The sequence below is a fragment of the Taudactylus pleione genome, unplaced genomic scaffold, assembly GCF_031769625.1.
Source record: "Taudactylus pleione unplaced genomic scaffold, aTauple2 ptg000274l, whole genome shotgun sequence".
Lineage (NCBI taxonomy): Eukaryota > Metazoa > Chordata > Amphibia > Anura > Myobatrachidae > Taudactylus > Taudactylus pleione.
Window position 1 is genome coordinate 1824501 of NW_028284676.1, and position 24315 is coordinate 1848815.

At 45.1% G+C, this 24315-nt stretch overlaps 1 protein-coding gene across 5 annotated transcripts; it reads left to right on the plus strand.

The window, feature by feature from the left end:
- Positions 1–1280: 1280 nt before the first annotated feature.
- Positions 1281–23929, plus strand: SAPCD1 (suppressor APC domain containing 1). 5 transcript variants are annotated; one of them, XM_088481508.1, is made up of 6 exons: positions 1281–1400; positions 5589–5710; positions 16064–16198; positions 18574–18672; positions 19067–19150; positions 22112–23929. In XM_088481508.1, exons 3-6 carry the CDS (start codon positions 16073–16075, stop codon positions 22214–22216), a joined length of 414 nt encoding a protein of 137 aa, XP_088337634.1. In that variant the 5' UTR covers positions 1281–1400; positions 5589–5710; positions 16064–16072; the 3' UTR covers positions 22217–23929. The 5 variants fall into 5 exon arrangements, with proteins under 5 accessions (XP_088337634.1, XP_088337636.1, XP_088337632.1 ...); XM_088481506.1 differs by lacking the exon at positions 1281–1400 and adding an exon at positions 1434–2237; XM_088481509.1 differs by lacking the exons at positions 1281–1400; positions 5589–5710 and adding exons at positions 6092–6752; positions 14102–14204.
- Positions 23930–24315: the final 386 nt, after the last annotated feature.

Genomic DNA, 24315 nt, shown 5'->3' on the forward strand with positions numbered 1-24315 from the left:
CTCCAAATGCCAGCAGCACCATCGCAGAGACAGATCTGCACAAGTGCAGTGCGGCTCATGGCGCAGCTCTGCAAACATTGGAGGATGTCTGTAATAACAGCTCTGAATTAGGCCCTGTATTCCGTCTCTGTGTAATGCCCATATTCACATATAATACAAAGTGATGAAAATCAGGTCTCTGGTCTCTGGCAATGTGGACTATTTGGCTCTAAGTTGATGAATTTTACTCAAGTAGTTGCACCCAACTCTGCCGTGTCTCATCTTTCACACCAAACTGTGGGCCTGATTCAGACCCGCTGGCAAGCGCATAGTGCTCACAAGCGGGTCGATGGTGGCCCAGTGCGCACGCGCGAGCCCCGGAGCGAGCACAGAAAGCACTCACTCCGGCGCTCGCATCCAAAAGAGGCGGCTGTCGGTGTTGATCGACAGCTCGCCCCTTTTGGAAGGCGGGGCAGGGGGGGGTGGCTGGGCAAACGGAGGCGTTCCTGCAGGAACGCCTGCCGTTTGTGGGCGGCCCTACTGACATCACTCGTGATGTCAGTAGGTGGACTTCCTGCTCTATTAGAGCAGGAAGTCCACTGGGGCTTGTGGCAACGAGACCCTACCGCAAGGGTCTCGTCGCAAGCTCGATGGTCTTGAACATCGCGACCATCACTTGGCCGTTCGCAATAGCCGTGGGTGGTCACCCACAGCTATGCGAGCGGCCAGGAGGCCGCACAAAAAAAAAAATATGCCCTGATTCAGAGCGAGCGCTCTTTCAGAGCGTTCGGCTCTGAATCAGGCCCTGTGTGCATGCTCAGATTGTATAACCCCTAAGGTTCTTACAGTGCACCGACCCTGACAGCCCAAATGCACACAGATTTCTCTGGCATCATTAAATAAAATATTTATTTGTCCTAACATGTTTAGGTGCAGAAGTCAGAAGTATGTGTGACTGTGTGTCAGGGGCAGATGGACAGGTGGATTGGGAGGAAGCAGGGACAGAATAGACAGAGAGGGACAAAGGGGGAGCTAGACAAAGGACAGACGGGACATGGGATGGGGGATGGGAGAGAACTAGGTTTCTGGTCCCGTCTGGTCCAGAGTCCCCCGTGTTTAATGAGACACTGCACATGTGACAGTCTCTAAAAGCCGCATGAAGCATCACAAGCCACAAAACAGGAGAAAGAGGTAGAGACTTAGCAAGAATCACAGAGAGATTATACTGGGAGGGAGGGAGAGAGGAGAGGCAGCTCACTGGCCGACACACAGACCAAGAGATCGGGGAAGAGAAGAGTAAGGAGAAAGTGGGAGAGAGACAGCCACCAAAACTAATCCGACAGGGAGAAAAGCCTCAGGAGACAGCTATTCTGACAGATGAAGAGACTGGAGGAGACAGACAGGCTAGCAAGAGAGAGAGTGTGAGTAAGGAGAGAGAGAGAGAGAGAGAGAGTGCTAGCTCCACTGGTACAGTGACAGTGTGCTAGAGACTGACCACAGGGAGACCAGTAGCTCTGTATTTCAGGCAGAGGTTATTACTTGTCAGGTAGAGAGATACACTAATGAGTGGGACACGGGCAGTACACTAAGATAATCATCTGTACTACAGAGAGAAGGCAGAGCCCAGGCACATATAGCACAGGGGACAAACACATGGGACAAAGATACTTTATTGTACTCTCTGAGAAGCTGTGAGAAGGAAACACTCACTGCGAAAGTAATAAAATAGACAGAATAATTTACACTTACAGTGGACAGTGCAGAAAGTTGTACAGTAATTGCATAAATTTGTGCCAAATATTAACCCTTATACTCTATGCAATAGCTGTATAGCAGGTGGCTGTTCTGCATGTATTTAAAGAGAGAGAGAGATACTTAGATCACTATGAACACACTGCTAGTTTCCGGCCCTACCTCTCCCCTCTGTGGCCCTAGCTCTTCCCCTTCCACTGTTGGCCCCTCTCCCCCAGGTGCACAGGCCCCCGGTTCCTCTTCTCTTCCCTGTCCTTCCCGGGGTTTTCTCCGCAGTCTCCGTATTCTGTACAGCATCCTGGAGGAGGAAGGGGGTGGCCAGGTGCATGTGCAGGACATTGAAGGTCTCTGGGGGGGACCGAGCCTTCTCTCCAGGGTGCCACAGGCGCTGAGAGATGCAACAGCTTCAAGCGGAGGATACCTGAGCTTTGCCCGGCTGGTGAGGGGGCTGACGCAGGCGCTGACAGTAGGAGACCCTCAGGACACAGCTACGCCCAGAAAGAGAGGTGAGTTTGAGGGACCTGGTGGGCCTTCTGATCTTCCCATTCATTCCTGCCACTGTCTTCATTGATTTTTTTTTTTCCTCCCTCTGTTATTCCTCTCACTATTGTCTTCTTCTCTATGTAAAACTTTTCCCTCATCTCCGTCCTCACCTTTTGTGTTCTACCACTGTCCGCTGCAGTCTCCCACTCCTTCATCCCTCCCTGGTCTGACACTCGTGTATCATAGCCCTCAGTAATCTGCACCATCTGTCTGGATGTAATCTGTGTGTTGGGAGAGGATGGGCAGAACTTGAAGGGATTATTACTTCAAGGCATAAAAAATGACTACACACACAACCTATCATTCTCAATAGATCAAGGACACTGCCATAAAAATAGATCAAACCAAATCGCTGAACAACACAATCATTATTCTATCTTGATAGGGTACGTTTATCATAGAAGAGAACGCATTTAAAAAAAAAACATTATCAATTGCGATACAGACCTATGAGCTAACTGGATTCAGGGTACCTAAGCCTACATGCAGTAATGTGAATCACCGCACACAATGGTACCCATTTATACAAGCGCACACTGCTGACGCAGTATAAAAACCATTTCCAGAACACTGCTCTGGCCGAGACACTTAGACTTCGCAATAGGAATATATTCCGCTTCTAATAGGATGTGTGTGCCATTAGTTGATTGCACTCTTTGGACCAAACATGTTCTGGACTTTTGGTACTAAGCCTTGTAGAAAGCCTTGTAGAAAGATACAGGTAAAGTACCAACCAATCAGCTCCTAACTAACTAAGGGTTTTAACAGTTCTAAAACCTGTCACATAAAGGAACAACTTGCAATGCACACTTTGTTCAGACAAGTTTCCTTTAGTCAATTCAATAATAAGTATAATGCCGCATTAAAGATCTTAGCATTAAATTTATGTCCACAATGTGCACTAACCCATAGCAACCAATCAGAAAGCTTTGATTGTCCAAATTATAGTTTCCCAGTCTACTGGAATGTGCGGGAGACTCCCAAACTGGGATGAGACTGCCCAGACTCCTGAGGGAGCAGGTGATGTCCCATGCCTACAGGTTAGGTTGTGAGTGTTGATCAAATCTGCATCACCATACGGCTTAGCCCTCTGGAATGGCATAATTTATATCCCTTTCAGACAGAGAAAAGGACCAGGTAATTTGCTGGGGCAAGCCCGGTCAACACGGGTTCTTCTTTTCTTTCTGTGTGGATCAAAATACCCGGGACTTTGACCCTGGTCGCTGCCAGGGTTATTCCCGGGTCCATCCCGGGCAGCCTCCTGTTTGAAGCGCCCTATATCAGCGCCCTATATCACGATGACCTGGGTTATGCCTAAAAAGAGCTGATTGGTGGGCAGAGTGGGCGCTTGGAGAGCGCCCAGCTGGTGTATATAGGCACAGACCATCAGGCCCTACGGTCTCCAAACTGTAATGTTTACCGAATTTAATTATAACCTTTTCTTTCCATTTTCCATTGTACTCTTTCATAAATGTTTATTTGCAAAACCCAGTTACATCTCCAGTCCTACCCATCGTGACATTTAAAACTACAGTGTCTCATACTCAAAGCATACCTACTGTAAGCCATCAATTCACAATAAATATCATTCTAGACATATGTGTACACATTGTTATATCAGTGGTATACAGCCACTTCTGCTATGTCTTTATACCCTAATAGGGTGTGTTTAGGCCTGGTTTCTCTCCTCAGGACGGTCAGATAGAGGTTTAGAGGCAAGCCCAAGCTCAGGTACTGTAAAGTCTCTATACTGTACACATTGCTTTTTTTTTTCCACAGACTCTCCACATTTCATGCAGCTTTGCAAACCTCAGGTTCTGTATTACATAGAGAACAGCTGTCCCTGTTTTCCAGTCCAGAGTTTCAAAATTATGAGAGTACAAATTGGTGTCCATGGAAATGTTCCATGTTTTGAATATTGGCCAAATGAACCACTTATCGTGTTCTGTATGTTGGATGCATGTCTAATCTATACCGTGCGATTTTTAAGTGAGGTTTTACTGTAGGTGACCATTTAAAGTACAGCAGATCAACATGTCACCAGCATGTAATTTGGGAGGGCTCTGTCTCCCACAAGATTTCACCCTGTGTGTGTATACGCACCAGCTCTGCTATATTATAAGATTTGTACATCTCATGTTTGTATTTTCGTACTGTGCATGGTCACATAAAGTCTTACGCTTGCACCTGTATGCAGATTATGCATAGGCCAAGCACAGTAAGAGTGTATTCACATAAATGCCACCAAGTTTCTCCTGGACAAAGACACATAAGCGCCTATCAGAAGGCATTTCTCTTATGTGCTCGATTCCTTGTGCAAGATACGCTCTGATAATGACAGCAATGGGCAGCCACTTCTGATTGGCTGATTGTGCCTGGACCACTATAAATCACTAGTGTGGCTGCTTACATTGTATAAAGTCACTGCCATATATAATACGCACTACTTTTCATTCTCACAGCGGCAGAAAAGGAGGTTCCCATTTGATTTTTTAAAGACAACTGTGTTTGTGTCTGTATTTCATTGTCTTTTACATGGTAAACGCAACTTTGCATTTATTGATGACATTGTCCAGACACTTCTTTACAGTATTATACTGTATACAAATTGGGAAGTGTGACTTGAGCATATGCTACTAAAACAATTTAAACCACATCTCTACGCTTTTGTTACTCCTGGCGTAAACCTGGCGCAATCGCTGGTGTTGCAGACTGGACCCATTTTGAGATGCATGCGGCGTAGCGTACAGTACACACATAATTACAATGTATTCCCCGCATGAATCTTTCTGTCTGCACAGTACATGAGTCGCTGACTTACGTCCTGCAGTGTTAGGACTGCTGGGTCTGCATATCATAGCATTTTATATGCAATTCTAGAGGAGGCGGGTGATATATATACTGTATACCAGTCTTTGACATTGCAGGTTCCTGATACATTAGAGCTTGTACAGTACATATCATGGTCTAGCCATATAATTACCTTCAGTCTTAGAAATATCTGCTTCTGAATAATATGGGATTTGCTCATAACTAGTAATTAGCAGGCTCTATATACATCCAGCCTTAGTGATGGCAATCTCTCTCCATACTAAGCCCTGAGATGAACTCTTTAATTTCAGCGGAACAGATGCAGGTTTATAAGATGGGAACAGATGGGGAGATCAAAACATTAATTACAGAGAGAGACACATCCAAGCCTCTTACAATAAACATCCTTCCTATATACGGACAGCTCTCATCCCGTTTACATCTCGCGGAAATGATAAATATTAATCAATAAACATAGTAATAAGTGTCTCTCTCTCTCCCAGGTTGTAAGGGTGTCACGCGTTCCCGGAGCATCCACAACGATGTCCCCTCCTCCTCCCGCCTCACACGCCAAGAGCAGCGCATACGGCGTCACACGCTGACGAGCGGAATCGATTACAACACGGTACCTGGCACCGCAAAACCATTTTATCTCCATTCATTTTCAGTATCATTGGGTAGGACTAAGTAGGTAATTTAATGTCTGGGACCTCTGCGAAACATATTTGTCCCCAAGGCCTCATTGCTTACTCTCTTCATCTCTCCCACCCCCCCATGGAGGCCTATGGAGGATAAACTGAAGACAGGAGAGTTAGAGGGTGGGGATGACAGGGGCTGAGAGAGTGGTAGACAGATAAGGGAGGGGTGGGAAAAGAGAGGCTGACGAGGGAGTGTCAGCTCTGCTCGCATAACTTCTCTATTCACACGGGGGCTGCTGTTTGGGAGCAACAGGCGGACCAAGTCTCTGGCCAGGCAGCAGGGACAGGGGAGAGGGCTGCAGGGACAGGGGAGAGGGCTGCAGGGACAGGGGAGAGGGCTGCAGGGATTCCGTCACTTACGGAAGAGAACATCAGAGTTTGATAGTTTCAGAGGTGGAGGCAGTAAGGCAGGAGAGTAACTATACAGGTAACTGGGGGGGGGGTGAGGAGCGGATCATTAAATGGTGGGTGTCAAAGGAAAATAGTAATAAACAATAGGAGTTAGAGGACAGGAAGAGAGGATTACAGGGGGGACGGTGAGAGACAGGGAGGAGGGAACATACAGGTATGTACACAGACACGCCTAGAGCACCATAGGGAGTGTATACATACACCCACTGTTACACATCCACATGTGCAGCTCATAACCAGATACACGTATGCACTCCTGCTGTCACACACACTCACATTTACATTCACTTTAGAGACACGCATGCAAACATTTACACGCACAGTACATGGGCATGTAGACAGTCCTGGATGAGAGGCTAGGTATACACACACACACGTCTAGCCACATACATGTTTAATAAACAAGCAGAAAGCTTCTCCTTGGCGTTAGATGCCCTCTGCTCCCCACCACACACACACACACACACACACATGTATTGTATGGCTGTGCAGGCTGCTTACACCATCCTCATCCTCCCACTGCACAGCAAGCGAGAGGCCCTGTCCTTCTACCTGTGGGTGAGTGTCAGTGTCCTACCTACGGGCTCTCTGCCTGTCTATATCTGTCATGTCCCGTCTGTCTCCCCAGCCTGTGCTTTCCGTCCCCTGTCACTGCTAATCTCCCCGGCAAAGCTGTTAATCCGCCATAGGGCTGTGCAATATCCCAGCCTGTGTGACCCTGTGCTCCTGCAGGTATACAGCAGATACTGTATGAGTGTGTGTGTATTCAGCAGCACCCTATACTGATCCCTGCTTTCTGCGTCACCCTTAAAGCCCCCCACAGACGGGGGGTTTATGTAACATTCTCTTTGACGATGGAATGAATGTGCCCCGGCTTGTTTTATTAGCATGACTGAGATTGTAATGTCACAATGAGGATGTACTGTTACTGTGCACTACTATATACTGTACCATGGTATGACCTAAGCTGTGTCACCTATAATCACCATGCCTGTATTATTGTGTTTTCAGCGTTACTGTTCATGTACAGTAGGAGAGCAGGAGACAATTAATTATCTAGTAGCTGCAGGCCCCAAGTGGCAAAGTTATGCTAGGATACCGACATTATCACACTCCTGCATTACTGGGCAATGTACGTCCCCCCCTCCCCGTGCTAGTAGCGCCCCCTCCCCTATCTACTGCAGCCAGTGCACTGTGCGCACTCGTTTCCCCTGCCCTCTCACAGAGTGCATGCAGATGGCCAATGTACGCTACTCATCTAATGCTGTTATTTTTGGATCCTTCTCGGCACAGCTCAAAAACATTTTGCCCATCCCTGAGCTAGAGTACATGAACCTGTCCCAGCCGTTACCGCTCCTGTCTTACTCACTGTTATTGTCACAGCGTAGCCAAGTACTCAGGATAAAGGTGACAAGAAAATGAAGACCGTTACCAAGTACATAATAGAAATGTGGTAACATGATAAGTTTGAATATCAGGGGAATGATTTATATAGCAAAGCATTTTTTTGTTTGTTTCATTTCGCCCTGTAAGGATGAGCTTTTAGGGCCGTATTCAATTTGAAGCGAAAAGCCATTTTCATGTGTTTTTCGTGAAAACTTTTCGCCGATGACATCATTTTCGCCTGTTTGGGTTTTACTCCGTATTCAATTTGGAAGACTTTCTGCCTAGGCGGAAAGGCAATGCAATGTAATAGGCGAAAAAGTTTCGCCTATGAATAGCAGGTGGAAAAAAGTGCAGAATTGGGGTTTTGGGGTGCAACGTTGCGGGAACCCCCCTGCAGCCTTCAGACAGTCCCCCAAGGGTAAACTGTGTCAAACATTTTTAAAAAAACACTTAAGGACACCCCAAAAAATCACTTTGAATTTGGAGGCGAAAAAAAAAAATGTGGGGGACAAAGTTAAAAACTAGTGAACTTGACTCTGGGGGGGTCCCCAAGTTTGCCCCAAGTGTTTTTTTGATTGCAGGTGCTTGCGGCAGGTGGATTTTTCATGATTTTTTCAGCTTCACTTTAGCAACTTTAAAATATGCTGACCCCCATTTTCAAGTACCCCAAATTTGCTGGGATAAGTTATTTTCTGGAAAAATACTCCTGAATACTATTCTGCACCACGTGTAGAAAAACACTATTGAGCCCGTTTAAAAACACCAAATACCTTCAGCAAGCCAAATCGGGGGGTACCATAGGGAACCTCCATGTCAGAGCATCTTTTGGGGGGTATCAGGCTGATTTCCCCAAATCTGACAGTACTTTCCGCCTGTTCAAGTTTCGCCGGGTCCTTTATCGCGCACGGCTGTGATACTTTTCCGCCTACAAAAGGCGCGATGTAGGCGAAAAGTCTGGGAGGCGGAAAAGTATCGCGGATCCGCTCTAATTGAATACGGCTCTTAGTGTCTGGTTATCACAATCTCAGGATGGAGATAACAGATTAATATCACTTTATTATTCATATTATTTAAACAAAAACATTTATTTTTTTTAAAAAGTTTTGAAACATTTTTTGTTTATTTTTTCGTCTATTTCCAAACATTATTATTATTATAATTTTTATTAAGTAAAATCCCCAATCTGGGCTCTCGCCAGCACTGCAGCGTGCCTGAGCTGGTGCACATCTGCCAAAACTGCTCCGGGTTGAGTATTGATCAACTCCTGTGGCAGTGTATATATAAATTTATAAATATATATTTGTGACAGTAAAATTGTGGCGAAAAGGGATTTTTCTGTGATACAAAATCAGCCTGATTGCTGGAGACAGGGGGCCTATTCATTAATAGGTCCCTATGTCTTGGTGGTCTCACACAAGCTAGCCTCGCAGTAATCTAATAGATATTTTGGTGCCAATGTAACTATTACAAATAATGACAAACAGGTTTATCTAGATGCGGCAACAACAGCGTTTTTCTATGGCTGCTTATTGCAGTAACAAGAAATCTTGTATCGCTGTAATTGATGCTCATCTCCACAGTGATACTGGCTGGCAGCAGTTACAGGAATCTTACCCATTCGCCAGCGAGTCCTGCAGACACCTAGGTGTATGCCCACATGCCCACATAACAGCATTCTATTTCCAAGCTTTTCTACTGCCATCCTGAGTTATGAGAGCGATAAGAGGATTCTTCTTAAATAAGCCTCACCCCTGATAGGAGATGCTTTCACCAGAAAAAAACCACAGGGACTACTGCCTGCAATAAGTCATGTATTGCTCCTAACTGCGGCAAACAGCTATTTTTGGCATAAAAAGAGGTTATCTCACATTAATACATACACCTGACAGGGTATTGAATGAAAATGTATTTTTTTTTATTTTTTAAATTGAGTAAATTTTTAATTTTAGTTTTAAAACATACCATACAAGCATAAATTACATACATATTAACATGTACATAACATGCATACATATCAAATAACATCAGTAGTAACAGGCATATACAAATAATTAGAGTAGATATCTCATCCCACTGACTTGAGTGATTAAAAAAAAAAGAACAGAGTATAGATATGCATATAAACAGATATATTTTTCTTAAACATACATACTAACTAATAACAGTTTACAACTGTGATGTACTTAGAACACTTAAAAAAAACAGTGTTAATGTTGTTGTTATTGATACTGATATTGCCGCATAATAGAAAACTTCCCAATAGAACATTAGAGCCAATTATGAGTCACTGGGTGTCTCATAGAAACTAAATTGAAGCCATCTATTCCATATCTTCTCAAACTTAGACTCAGACTTTCGTGAGATATAAATATATTTCTCATGCATCACCGTAGAATTAACAAGTGATTTCCATGTCGCATATTCAGGTCCCGTAGAAGCCAACCATGATCTAGCTATGACAACTTTTGCCAATGTACACAGATTAATAACGTATTGGGTAGTATGTTTATCCAAAATATCACAAGGTATTATTCCTAGAACACATGCACTAGGTGTTAGTATAGAGATAGGGACAAATGAAAATTTATTTTATAGATGCAGGTGTCCTACATAGGAATACTATGGGGGAGATGTATCAAAGCTTGGAGAGAGATAAAGTGGAGAGAAAGTATCGACCAGTTAGCTCCTAACTGTCATGTTACAGTCTGAGAGACACGCAGCATTCAGCGAAAACAAACTTTAGGGGGAGATGTATCGAGCCTTGGACAGAGATAAAGTGGAACAGTTGCCCAAAACAGCCAATCAGCTGCTAACTGTCAGAAGCCCATTGGTTGTTTTGGGCAACTGTTCCACTATCTCTCTCCTAAGCTTGATACATCTCCCTCTTTAAATGTTAATGTGAAGAGTTCCTGAAAAATACTGTAGTTAGTTACTGTTCAGCCTTTCCTTAGAAATATGTGACCTGACTGTAACATCTGTAATGTGTATCACAGATGTAGTCAGGTGCATAAATATTGGGACAATGACAGAATTTTCATATTTTGGCCTCTATTCACCACCACAATGGCTTTGAAATGAAACAAATAAGATGTGCTTTAACTGCAGACTTTCAGATTTAATTTGAGGGTAATTACATCCAAATCAGGTGAACGGTGTAGGAATTACAACGGTTTCTATATGTACCTCCCACTTTTTAAGGGGCCAAAAGTAATGGGACAAACTAAACAATCCTAAAACTAACTTTCACTTTTTAATACTTTGTTGCAAATCCTTTGCAGGCAATTACAGCCTGAAGTCTGGAATGCATAGACATCACCAGACACTGGGTTTCATCCCTGGTGATGCTCTGCCAGGCCTCTACTGCAAATGTCTCCAGTTCCTGCTTGCTCTTGGGGCATTTTCCCTTCAGTTTTGTCTTCATCAAGTGAAATGCATGCTCAATTGGATTCAGGTCAGGGGATTGACTTAGCCATTGCATAACATTCCACTTTTTAGCCTTAAAAAACTCTTTGGTTGCTTTTGCAGTATGCTTCGGGTCATTGTCCATCTGCACTGTGAAGCGCCGTCCAATGAGTTCTGAAGCATTTGACTGAATATGAGCATATAATATTGCCCGAAACACTTCAGAATTCATTCTGCTGCTTTTGTCAGCAGTTACATCATCAATAAACACAAGGGAACCAGTTCCATTGGCAACCATACATGCCCACACCATGACACTACCACCACCATGCTTCACTGATAAGGTGGTATGTTTTGGATCATGAGCAGTTCCTTTCCTTCTCCATACTCTTCTCTTCCCATCACTCTGGTGCAAGTTGATCTTTGTCTCATGTGTCCATAGGATGTTGTTCCAGAACTGTAATGGCTTTTTTGGATGTCGTTTGGCAAACTCTAATCTGGTCTTCCTGTTTTTGTGGCTCACCAATGGTTTACATCTTGTGGTGAACCCTCTATATTCACTCTTGTGAAGTCTTCTCTCTTGTTGACTTTGACACATATACACCTACCTCCTGGAGAGTGTTCTTGATTTGGCCAACTGTTGTGAAAGAGTTATTCTTCACCAGGGAAATAATTCTTCTGTCATCCACGACAGTTGTTTCTTTTTAAGAATGTTCCAAACAGTTGATTTGGCCACACCTAATGTTTTTGCTATCTCTCTGATGGGTTTGTTTTGATTTTTCAGCCTAATGATGGCTTGCTTCACTGATAGTGACAGCTCTTTGGATCTCATATTGAGAGTCGACAGCAACTGATTCCAAATGCAAATGTCACACCTAGAATCAACTCCAGACCTTTTACCTGCTTAATTGATAATGAAATAATGAGGGAATAGCCCACACCTGTCCATGAAATAGCTTTTGAGTTGATAGTCCCATTACTTTTGGCCCCTTATAAAGTGGCAGGCACATATAGAAACCGTTGTAATTCCTACACCGTTCACCTGATTTGGATGTAATTACCCTCAAACTAAATCTGAAAGTCTCCAGTTAAAGCACATCTTGTTTGTTTTACTTCAAAGCCATTGTGGTGGTGAATAGAGGCCAAAATATGAAAATTCTGTCAATGTCCCAATATTTATGCACCTGACTGTATGTTTCTGTATTCCCTCTGTGTACATATGTGTACAGTACACTGGTGCTATTTACATTTCTTCAAATGGAAAAAAAAACAATACTGCAGGAACAGATTACATGGGCTGTGTATATGTCAACCGTCATAGTGTAGACATTCATCATGTCAACATGGTCATGGTGTCGACTTTGACCCTGTTGACATTCATCATGTAGATAGTGAGGAAATGTCTACATGTTAGAATGTTGGCATAACGTGTTCGGTGGCCCAGCGGTGACTGGCCTGCTCCCGACAGCTGCAGCTGCGTCTTACAGGTCCCGGCGGTCATGTCACTGTGACTTCTAGGTCAAACCTCCGATCCTAAGTATTTCTCCATGAAGCCCAATACCCTCTCTCTAGTACCTAACCCTAACCCCCCCCCCCCCCCGGAGCCTAAGCCTATCCGTCCCCCCCACAGCCTAACCCTAACCTCCCCCGCAGCCTAACCTCCTCCCACAGCCTAACCCTAACTCCCCCTCGCAGCCTAACCCTAACCCCCCACTTGCAGCCTCTCTCACCCCCCCGCAGCCTAACCATATCCCCCGAAGCCTGACCTCCCCCCACAGCCTAACCCTATCCTCCCCTCTGCAGCCTAACCGTAATCACCACACCGCAGCCTAACCCAACCCCCCCCCCCCACAGCCTAACCACCTTTACACATGTGGACGTTCTGAGAATGCCAACACGCTGTCTGTCAACATTTTAAGTGTCAACATCACAACATTGTCATTGTTGACCTCTTGACTACATCCCGATTACACGATTCAAGTAGTTTTAAAGTTAATTATTCACTCTGGTCCTGAGTGTGAGCTGCACGTAATTCAGCCTGCGTGCGGTTCTCAGGATTGTTGGCAAACCAGGCATGTGTCGGGGCTTTCATACACAGCTTAGAGCAGCTACAGGCCCTTCATTGTCATGCAGGCCTCAGTGGTATCTCCACGTGCAGTTGAGTAGCAGCATCAGGGCGGTCGCACTTAGTATAAGTGTGTGCCGTGGTCACTAAGCCATAATTGCGGGCTATAGAGAGGTGTGCGTATACAGAGATCTGCCCAACGTCTGCACCCAGCATAGGGATGGTGGGAAATGCGCGCTAATGATGATGACTTAAACCGGCGGATGGGTGCGGCCGCCCCTGAATAACAGCAGAAAACGCATTTATTTTCCAACATAGAAAGCGGCCTCCATTGAATCAGGACCTATGTGAATAATAGATGCGGGAGGATATAATATAGTTTATTTTTTTAACATCAAGTCAATATTTCTGTTCTTTTTTCTGTTTACATTTATAATGAATGAATATTCTGGTGCAGACACTGCAGAGTGGCCTCAGATTAGCTACTGTATGGAGAGATTCACTAATTTGGAGAGTGGTTGAAAACATGACTATAGAGAGAGAATGGGTCTCCGGGATCAACAGCCCTCTTCACTAATACCCTCCACAAATCCCGTCCCCCACCCCCTATTAAATAAGAATGACAGCTTAACGGGTGAAGGTCAGGACACTGATTTATCATTATAAATATGCTTACAGTATGATCGGTCACGCTGATATTATTTTACAATCAGTAACATTACACCATGGTATATTAGATGAATTCTGGCGCGTTGTACTGTAACAGGACAGTGAGAAAATGACACATTCGCCTCCTCCTGCCATCACCTCCCATCATTTTTAGCTTCCCACATAACAAGTACTGAAAGTGCTGCGATTTTGTATTGAAGGACACTGAGCCTGTACGGAATTTACCATGTGGGTCTTACATTACGCAGTATAATGTTACTGTTCCTATGTGGTCCGGCATGCCGGTGGCTGCTCTGATTGTTAGTTAGTTATAGCAATAAGCAGGAGTTATGCCCAACATGTCAGAGTAATCGCTTTATCCCAGTTTTTTACATTTATTCCACAGTTGCCTGTATCTATGAAATACCGACAGTCAGGATCCTGGCGGACAGAATCCCAACACCGGGATCCCGACCGGGTTAACATACGGTACCAACATTTTTTGGCCGGTATGCTAACCCTGCCCTCTCTCTACCCTAACAATAACCCTCCCTCTTGGTGCCTAACCCTAACCTTCCCCCTAGTGCCTGAACCTAACCTCCCCCTCCCTGCACCCTAATCCTCCCCCTCCCCCCTTAGTGTCTAACCTAACCCTCCCCCCTAGTGCCTAGCCCTAACCCCTAAACCTAACTCTCCCCCCTACCCCGTTACTTACCTTCGGCATCCCGGCAGTTGGGATGCCAGCGTCGGGATTCTGACCGGCGTCGGTATTCCGGCGCTGGTAATGTAAGCGTCGGCATCTCGGCCGCTGGGATCTCGAACGCATTCCATTTAAAATATTGCTATAATTTAACACTTACTATCTCATTATTACAAAGTTCCTTATTAAGGACTTGTCTCAGGCACCGGCCTTGTCCTCCAATATTTTATGTATTTATGTATTGAGAATTACGACGCACGTCACCGTGACTTGTACAGACATCTTTGCAGAATGTAAAATATTCTGACACTTGTTGTTCTGTTATAACATTGTAGTATTGCCAAACCCGAGAGGTGATTAACATAAATCATAAATGTAATCTATAAATATATGTAAAGGAAAATTGTGCAATCAGTGAATATAAATGCTGGGTACACAGCTGAGCGAGGGATCAGCCAACGCTTTGGTAAGTGGTATTCACAAACGACATACCAATATGCCACCCGACATGTCTGGCCACAGGAATCGGTAGTGGCCCGGTTCCTGGGCCAGCGTATGGGTTGGTCGGTAGGTTGGCCGTAAAGACAGTAATAATATATATCGGTATCGGCTGTGCTGCAGGACCAATGCTATATGCCTGTGAATGACGTTGTTCACAGACCTATCTCACGTACACACAAACACATGTACTCTGCGATATGTCGTTTGTCGGCTGATTGATTGATATTGCATAGTGTGTACCCAGCTAAACAGTACCTGTTGTGCTATATCAACATATAACAGTATGCCTCTAAGGGTGGTATCCAATTAGCAGCGCTAAAGTAGTGCTGCTAGTTGATCGCGGCCGGGCTATGCAATTAGCCCCAAAGTGCTTCCCAACGCTAGCACTTATCGTGGATATTTTTCGGGACCTGAAGTGTCGCGAAAAATAATCCACGATAAGTGCCGTTTTTTCACCACCTAAATGGTGAAAACACATAGGATCCGCCATTAGCTCGCAGACCTAATCCCTACACACTAGGGATAATTGTTTTGTCAGTAGTCAATGAACCTACCTACCAATAAACCGCAGCACCCGAAGGAAACTCATGCAAGCACAGGAAGAACACGCACAAACTCCACACAGATAGTGCATCGGTCAGGGATTTAACTCATGAACTCGGGGCTGCGAGACAGTAATGCTAACCACTGTGCCATTGTGCTTCCACGCATTCACCAACTTTCTAATTGTTTAAAAAGTAAAATGGTGAATACTACCGTACTGTATTTTCAGGCAATGAAATGAATAGAAAGGGGACTAGACCGCTGTCGAGCTGATAAGTTCAAGACAAGCTGCTGCAGTAAAGGAGAGGTATTCCAGCCTCCCAATAAATGTACCAGAGAGAGGCTATACTACGCTGGTGTGTCTCAGACTGATACACACCAGTGCTCTACAACCTTTCTCTTGTACAATTAAATGACTAGATCAACGCCATGGCTTGCAGTGCACTGGATAACGTCTTCTTTCTGTTCACGTCAGTGTGGTTTTATGTGGTATGACAAGTACACTTTATAAGCTCTATTTATGATTACTTAGCACCTCTGTCCCAGGAGAGACTGACCTTCTCCCCTCTCTGCTGCACCATAACGCCCTGAGCCGCTGTGACAGCTGTTTGCTCTCTCACACAGTTACGTCGCATGAAAGAACTGGAGCAGGAGCGAGATGCTCTGCTGGATGGCGTGCAGCTGGTGGAGAGAGCCCGGGAATGGTACAGGGAACGATTACAAGCAGCGGAACAGCAGAGGGGCTGGCAGTGCACATTGGTACGGTACATTCCACCTGTATTTTGCGGGTGTGGTATAATGGATCAACAGTAATTAGAATTGACAGGCAATAGGTCCACACCAGATGGTCGACATGGCAATAGGTCACCTGACAAATGGTCGATAGGGCTAAAAGGATGACCGGTTCAAATAGTCGCCACAAAAGTGGTCGACACAAAAATGGTCAATGTATGTTTTTTGTTTTTTTTTTACTTATCCCTAATCCTAACCCTCCACTTAGTGCCTAACCATATCCCTCCCCCTAGTGCCTAACCCTCACCGTCCCCTCCGGCAGCCTAACTCTAACCCTCCCCCAAGGTCGACCTTTTGTATCCGTCTATCTTTTGGCCATGTCAACCTATTGCATGTCAATCTAATTGCTGTCTATCTTCCACCCAGATAGCTATTTTATTACTAGACTTGGGGGCAGATGTACTAAGCTCTGGAAAGTGATACATTGGAGAGTGATAAACTACCAGCCAATCAGCTCTTAACTGTCATTTTCAAACACAGGCTGTGACATGACAGGAGTTGAGTGGCTGGTAGTGTATCACTTTCCAATCTATGCTTTTGCAGAGCTTAGTACATCTCCCCCTTAGGGAGAGATGTATCAAGCCTTCTAAAGAGCGGTGAAGTTTTTAAATAGCAACCAATCAGCTTCTACCTATTGTTCTATTACATGTACTTGATAAATGTAAGCTTGAAGCTGATTGGTTGCTATGGGGATTTTCTCCCTTCTTTAGAAGGCTTGATAAATGTGACACTTATGGGCCTATTCGTTAAACCTAAAAATTCTCAAGAGATAATTAGCTTTAGAACTCGCATGGAGTTCTACCTAATTATAGGTGGAATTCATCATTCCACCTCTCCATAAGTATCTATTCCGAAAAGCTGTCATTTTTGCGATGACAGCTTTTCGGGAAATAGATTCTTTTCCCTGCCTACACTACCTTATCGCATCTGGAAACAGTGCTGCGCATGCGCTGTTACATCTGTAAAACCAGCGCATGCGCAGCACTGCCTACAGATGCGTTAAGTTTGTGTACTACCCCCTCCGCTCACCTACCCCCCCCCGACTTACCTGTCCGCGCAGCAGCCTCCGGCTCCGTCCTGCTGGTCTGTCGTGTGGTTTCCCAGCAGACCACATGACAGATTAGAAAAAAAAAATAAAAACTTTTTTTTTTCTAAACTTTCTTGTGCTCTGCTGGGGAGCACACATGTCCGACCAGCCTCCGGAGCCTGAGGATGGAGCAGAGCGCCAGAGGGGCTCGTCGGGGGACCTGCACACGTGGATACAGGTAAGTCGATTCTGCTATTCGCCACCTCACAGTGGCGAATAGTAACTGCATCAAATTCCGACAATTCATAATTTTCGGAATTTGATGAATACCACAATTTCCACATCCCCATTCTAATGTATGGGGAGTGTGGAAATTAACGCAGGGGAACTTAGCAAGGAGCTAAGTCTGTTCATGAATACTGTTCATGAATACCAAAATAACGTTATTTAAGGAAATAACGTTATTTAAGGAAAAAAACGTTATTTTAGTGTTGATGAATAGGCCCCATAGTTATACAGTCAGGTGCATAAATATTGGGACATTGACAGAATTTTCATATTTTGGCTTCTATTCACCACCACAATGGCTTTGAAATGAAACATACTGCAAAAGCAACCAAAGAGTTTTTTAAGGCTAAAAAGTGGAATGTTATGCAATGGCCAAGTCAATCCCCTGACCTGAATCCGATTGAGCATGCATTTCACTTGATGAAGACAAAACTGAAGGGAAAATGCCCCAAGAACAAGCAGGAACTGAAGACATTTGCAGTAGAGGCCTGGCAGAGCATCACCAGGGATGAAACCCAGCGTCTGGTGATGTCTATGCGTTCCAGACTTCAGGCTGTAATTGCCTGCAAAGGATTTGCAACAAAGTATTAAAAAGTGAAAGTTTGATTTAGGATTGTTTAGCTTGTCCCATTACTTTTGGCCCCTTAAAAAGTGGCAGGCACATATAGAAACCGTTGTAATTCCTACACCGTTCACCTGATTTGGATGTAATTACCCTCAAATTAAATCTGAAAGTCTGCAGTTAAAGCACATCTTGTTTGTTTCATTTCAAAGCCATTGTGGTGGTGAATAGAGGCCAAAATATGAAAATTCTGTCAATGTCCCAATATTTATGCACCTGACTGTAAGTTCCTCATGTGATTTGTTACTTCCTATATGTGTCCTCTCGCTCTGCTTTATTGTGAGAAAGAAGACGGTGGTCTTCCTGCAATGGACTATGGCTGAGGATGACAGTGCTCCCCCACATCCTCCATAATGTCTTAAGCCGCCTCTATATTACTGTACTAACTGTACTTTCTATCATTAGGACAAGACCCCACCGGTTCCGCTTCTTGGCTCCACTCTTCTGGTGCAGATCCAGGAAGTCAACAGGTTCTTGAGTGACCTGGTTTCCTCTCCAGAAAAGGTGCCAGCTCCCATGGGAACAGAACTAGCCCCTTTTGCTACTTACACATATTTTGCGCCTTGTTCAAATTCGTCATTTGTCGTGTTACTTGCAACCTATGAATACTAGCGACGGGTCGTGAGACTGGAGCTTCTCTTTTTGTTTTAGCGAAAGACCATAGGATATGTGGGTTGTCACAGAATAAATACTGAATTTGCTACCAAACCATTGGCAGTTTGTAGCACCAGAGGGCCCAGAACAAATATCCTTGCACTTTGGCCTTGGCATAGTATCACCATAAGAGCAGCACAAAGTTATTATGCCACAGCTCCCATTCTATCTGTATTTGCAGCGCGCTTTTGTAACATGCACCTTTCCTCCACACTTGTTGATATGTCGTCTTGTGTGCATTAAGGGCCCTCGGAGACAGACCCCCTATTCAACAAAGCACCCGGACGCCATCACTGCACTGAAACACCAGAACCAGCTGCTGACCAGGGTGAGTAGATGTGGCCCATGTCACATGGGTATGACCGCAGGGGCCCAGTAGAGGCAGAGCGACACGCGGTGGGTTCCAGTTGGAGATGCTGAGTATCTGACGTACACATTAACAGCACTTGGCTGCCACAATACTCCTCCACCATCTCTTGTGTTCATAACCGGTTACAGTGCATCCACGCCCCGGAATGGTCCCCATTAAGAGATTTATTTTGGCATTGACACCAACTACCAATGTTTTCAGGTTCACCATAAAGCACGTAAGCACACGGACCACGGCGGACAGCAGCAATCAAAGGGCTGGCACATTATCTAGTTGGGTTATTTAGCCAAAGCAATAGTTATTTTCTAGTGACAGTTTGTAAATGTATTTAAACACTGTCTGATAAAGCTCAGCGCTGTAAGAATGACACAAAATAACAGTAGAGATAGCAGGAAACAAGCTGTACACCTCACTAGTAGTCTGGTACAGGAGCAAGAGGAGGAGACGGGATTAGGCCTGAAGCAGAAAGTTACACTGGCGCATACTTCAGGAATGGTTTTAAAATGTAAAAGAATAAGGGGTCTATGTATCAAGCTGGGTTTTATTTTTTGCATAGAAACTGCAGTTTTTGCATCATTTTATTGTAATGTATTAAAAGCACAATGCAGGTGACCTCACACAAATCTCCGGCAAAGTGATAATTATAATTAGCACTCCAGAACGCAGCCCCTGGCCGGCTCCGGAAGCTGACGCTGTGCGCATGCGCAATGTCATCTTCTCCCAGGCCATTCATCATCAGGGGTCCGATAAGTTTTTGGAGTTTGCCTGCGAGAACAAACGTCATCTTCAATTGGTGCTTGATCTCATAGCCCCGCTCCTTCCTATAGGAAGGAGATCCGGGGAGGCAAAGAGGGATCCAAACGGATCTCTCCGCCACCTCCTCACTGCCTTCCTTGCAGGTTTGCGCATATGGGACTTCAGGTTACACATGCTCAGAAGCTGGTGATAGGGACCAGTAGTAACTTCTGTAGCTGCAATACTGATCGTGGGGACAACTACTTTTCAGAGCAGCTGTCCCTGCACCGGAGCAATGATGAATTGCTCCGGTGATAAGTATCCTCCATGGTGAGGTGGATAATTACGTCCCCTGATGATGAATAGGCCCCTAAAAAGGAAAATATCCCCGGCAATATACGTAGATATTAATCGTGGCTGGTCCGCGATTATTTGTACATAGAACCCTATTTCAGATGATCAGTCAAGACCATTCTAAGCCTCAATGAGATGGCAGTCACCTGGCTGAGAATTGTTTGTGTATACAGCCTTGTATATTCTACCACATTAGAGTACAGCCTATGGTCCTGATTCAGAGGCGCTCGCTCTGAAATAGGACGGATTTAAAAAATAAAAAATAAATCCTCCTCTAGGCCGCTCGCATAGCTGTGGGTGACCGCCAACAGCTTGTGCGGGCGGCCTGGCGATGGTCGCGATTATCGCGACCATCGGGCTTGCGACGAGACCCTTGTGGTAGGGTCTCGTCCACCGCAAGCTCCAGTGAACTTCCTGCCCTAATAGAGCAGGAAGTTCACTACTGACATCACGTGTGATGTCAGGAGGGCCGCCACAAATGGCAGGCGTTCCGACCCGCCTACAAAACGGGGCGAGCTGTCGATCATCATCGACAGTCGCCCCGTTTTGCTGCGAGCCCCGAGCAAATTAAGTTCTCACTAGCTCCGGGGCTCGTGCACGCGCGGCGTGCGCACTGCCCGACCATCGACCCGCTTGCGAGCGGGTCTGAATCAGGCCCTATGTTTTCCTACATATAGGGTACATTATTAGTTTGTTTGGCCACATTAAAGTACAAGATCTAGCTGAGATGAATCGATCTGAGTCATTTTATCATTTGCAGTGTTATTACTCTAGTACTGACCGCTGTTAGGGGCCCATTTATTATTCTGTATTTGCGTCTATATCCCTGAAAACTTTCATGGGTTAACCATAAATATTTAGTATCCCCTGGGTGTATGAGGGAGGGACCGCAACAAGTATCTCCCGATCCCTGCTGTGATCCCTCCATTACTGCTGGCAGCCGCCTCCCCCGTAGGTTTCTATGGGGGATGCGATGCTGACAAATTTACCAACATCCGGAACGCGATGCATTACCGATATTGGCCCTTGCAGCAAACACCATCTGAAGATGGCGTTAGCTGCTGTAGCCTATGGGCTACACATTGCCCCCGGCAATGGCGGCTGTGCAGTACGCGGTACTGCGCATGCGCAGCGACTCCCGCTGCTCGCCGGGCACATCGCAGGGACAGGCTCCTTTCAGAGCCCCCTCTCTCTGCAGGTGCTGGATGATACAGTCCGGCGATAGGATCGCACGTTGCAATGCGATCACGGCCGGTGATGTCATGCACAGATCGCATTGCAATGGAGATCATTATAATGGGAGCCTAAAGGTGCATACACACGTAACGATTTTGTAACCAACGATTTTCTGTCAGATTTTCCCTTGAAAAAGTGAACATTTTTTGAAGTGTAATGAACGATTTTTACAGCGATGAACGAAAAATGTTCCTTCCCTTAATGAAAATCGTTATTTTGGACAGTCTGAAATGGACGATAAACTATAATTGGGAGCGCGCTTGAACGATTTTCGTTCATCGTTATAACTCAGATACTAAATGATTTTTTTGAACGATAATGACATCGTTAACGACAAATTGTTCAAAAAATCGTTGTGTGTATGCACCTTTAGCATTACTGAAGAGCCAGTTGGACTTCATGTCATTCACGTGAAAGCCCTGCATGGTAGCACTCAGTTAATGTTTGGCACATATGCATGGAGGTAGCAGAATGCTCCGTATATTTGGTATAAGATCGCGTGCAGGGATAGAGATGGGAATAACGGAGAGGGAGGTTGGTGCAGAACTGAGCTGACATGATGGGGCGGAATAATACATTGATCTGTCCTTTCAGGAGCTCTCGGTGCAGAATGAGAGGATGTGGAAGCTGAGGAGAGAGAACGAGGCTCTATACAGAGAACTAGAGAAGCGTCATACACACAGAGCCACCTTTATATGACAGCGTCTCCGCACGCTCACACCAGACCCTTGGATGGCAGGATACCGAGGAGGATGTTTATTCACAGAGACCTGAGCCTGCCATGGAGCACCCTGTTAGAGGACAGCCACGGATACATTGCACGGCGATATAAACACCTGCAGAGCATCACTGCCCGTGTGACAATAGCTTCGTAGAGCTTTGCAGTGTTGCTAAGAAGAAATGTTTGAAGTCCCGCACAGTATTACAGACCCTATGTGACGCCCTGCAGGCAGACCACTGCTTTGTTCTATATCTGACAAGGCCTCTGCAGCGTATTACTCCCTGTCTCACATCAGAGCATCACTTCCGCTCTAAAAATGTCCCTTCTGCCTGCATCACGGCGATCTCACTGCGGAAATGGTATCTACAGTAACTCCTGCTACACCGAACGAGGCGCGTGTGCCTAATCCGTATATATACACAGCACATTTAGCCTTCACTCTACCTACCTCCTCCCCAAACACAATCACCTGGCTCTGTAACGCTATGCAATGCGGTGGACACTGGCACGTATTCAGGTGCATGCCACCATGATCACGCCTCACTTTGCAAGTGACCCCCACTGAATGTATTCATATATACACATTCATGTCACATTAAGGGCGTTTATTGTCTTTGACATTCCCATGAGATGATACAATGACATTAGATCAGTGGTTCTCAAACTCAGTCCTCAGGACCCCACACAGTTCACTTTTTGCCGGTCACCCAGCAGGTGCACAGGTGTATTCATTACTCACTGACACATTTTAAAAAGATCTACAGGTGCAGCTAACTATTTCACTAGTAATTATGGGAGGAGACCTGCAAAACATGCACTGTTTGGGGTCCTGAGGACCGAGTTTGAGAACCTGTGCATTATATAATTGCTCACCCATGGTAAAAATAGCCTAAAGCACAGGTTCTCAAACTCTGTCCTCTTGGACCCCAAACAGTGCATGTTTTCCAGGTCTCCTCACAGAATCACAAGTGAAATAATTAGCTCCACCAAGTGAAACTTTTAAAATGCATCAGTGAGTAATTGTTACACCTGTGCTCCTGCTGGGTGACCTGGAAAAGGTGTACTGTGTGGGGTCCGGAGGACGGAGTGGAGAACCACTGGATTAAACCAACTATGAGACGAAACCTATGTGAACACTGCCCTACCAGAACGTGTGGCGCTCGCCCATCGGCAAGGATCTTCTAAGGCACAGGTTCTCAAACTCAGTCCTCAGGTCTCACAGAATCACAAGTGAATTAATTATATCCACCTGTGGATCTTTTAAAATGTGTCAGTGAGTAATGCATACACCTGTGCACCTGCTGGGTGACCTGGAAAACATGACCTGTGTGGGGTCCCGAGGACAGAGTTTGAGAACCACTGTTCTAAGGATACCTTGCATTCATGAAGGTGAACTCTAGAAATTAGACATATATAGTCAGGTTATGGCTTAGTGCAGAGGTTCCCAAACCCAGTCCTCAAGGCACCCTAACAGTCCAGGTTGTAAGGATATCCATGGTTGAGCACAGATTGTCAAATCAAATTGACTGAGGTACTAATTAAGTCACATACTGTATGCCCAAGCATGATTATCCTTAAAACCTGGACCATTGTCTTGAGGACCGAATTTGGAAATCTCTGGTTTAGTGAATCGTGGGTTTTTCAAACATTCTTAATTGACTGTTTTATAAAAAAAAATAATAAAACTTACCAATAAGTGCAAAGTATTTTGTTTTGGTAACAGAATTGCGCAACAGAGAAATGATGGTTCACAACACTGTCTATGTTGAAGACCCTATTTTTATGGATATTAACATTTGCTTTTATAGCACTAGTATGTCATTTGTTGCAATTTACAATTAGGAACAAAAAAGTAATAACATGAGAGCGGATAAGAGGGTCCTGCTCACAATCAGGAGGAGTTTGATACATGAGGATAAGCATCCGCGTGGGCAAAAGCCGGCACAGGGGGTGCTGCAGTGGGACCTCACCCAATGCTAGGTCATGGACTATCCTGTGTTCCCATCCCTGCAGGACATAGACTACGCTCCTGGGTATCCAGGAGCGTAGTCTATGTCCCAGAGAGAGGGGGGGGGGG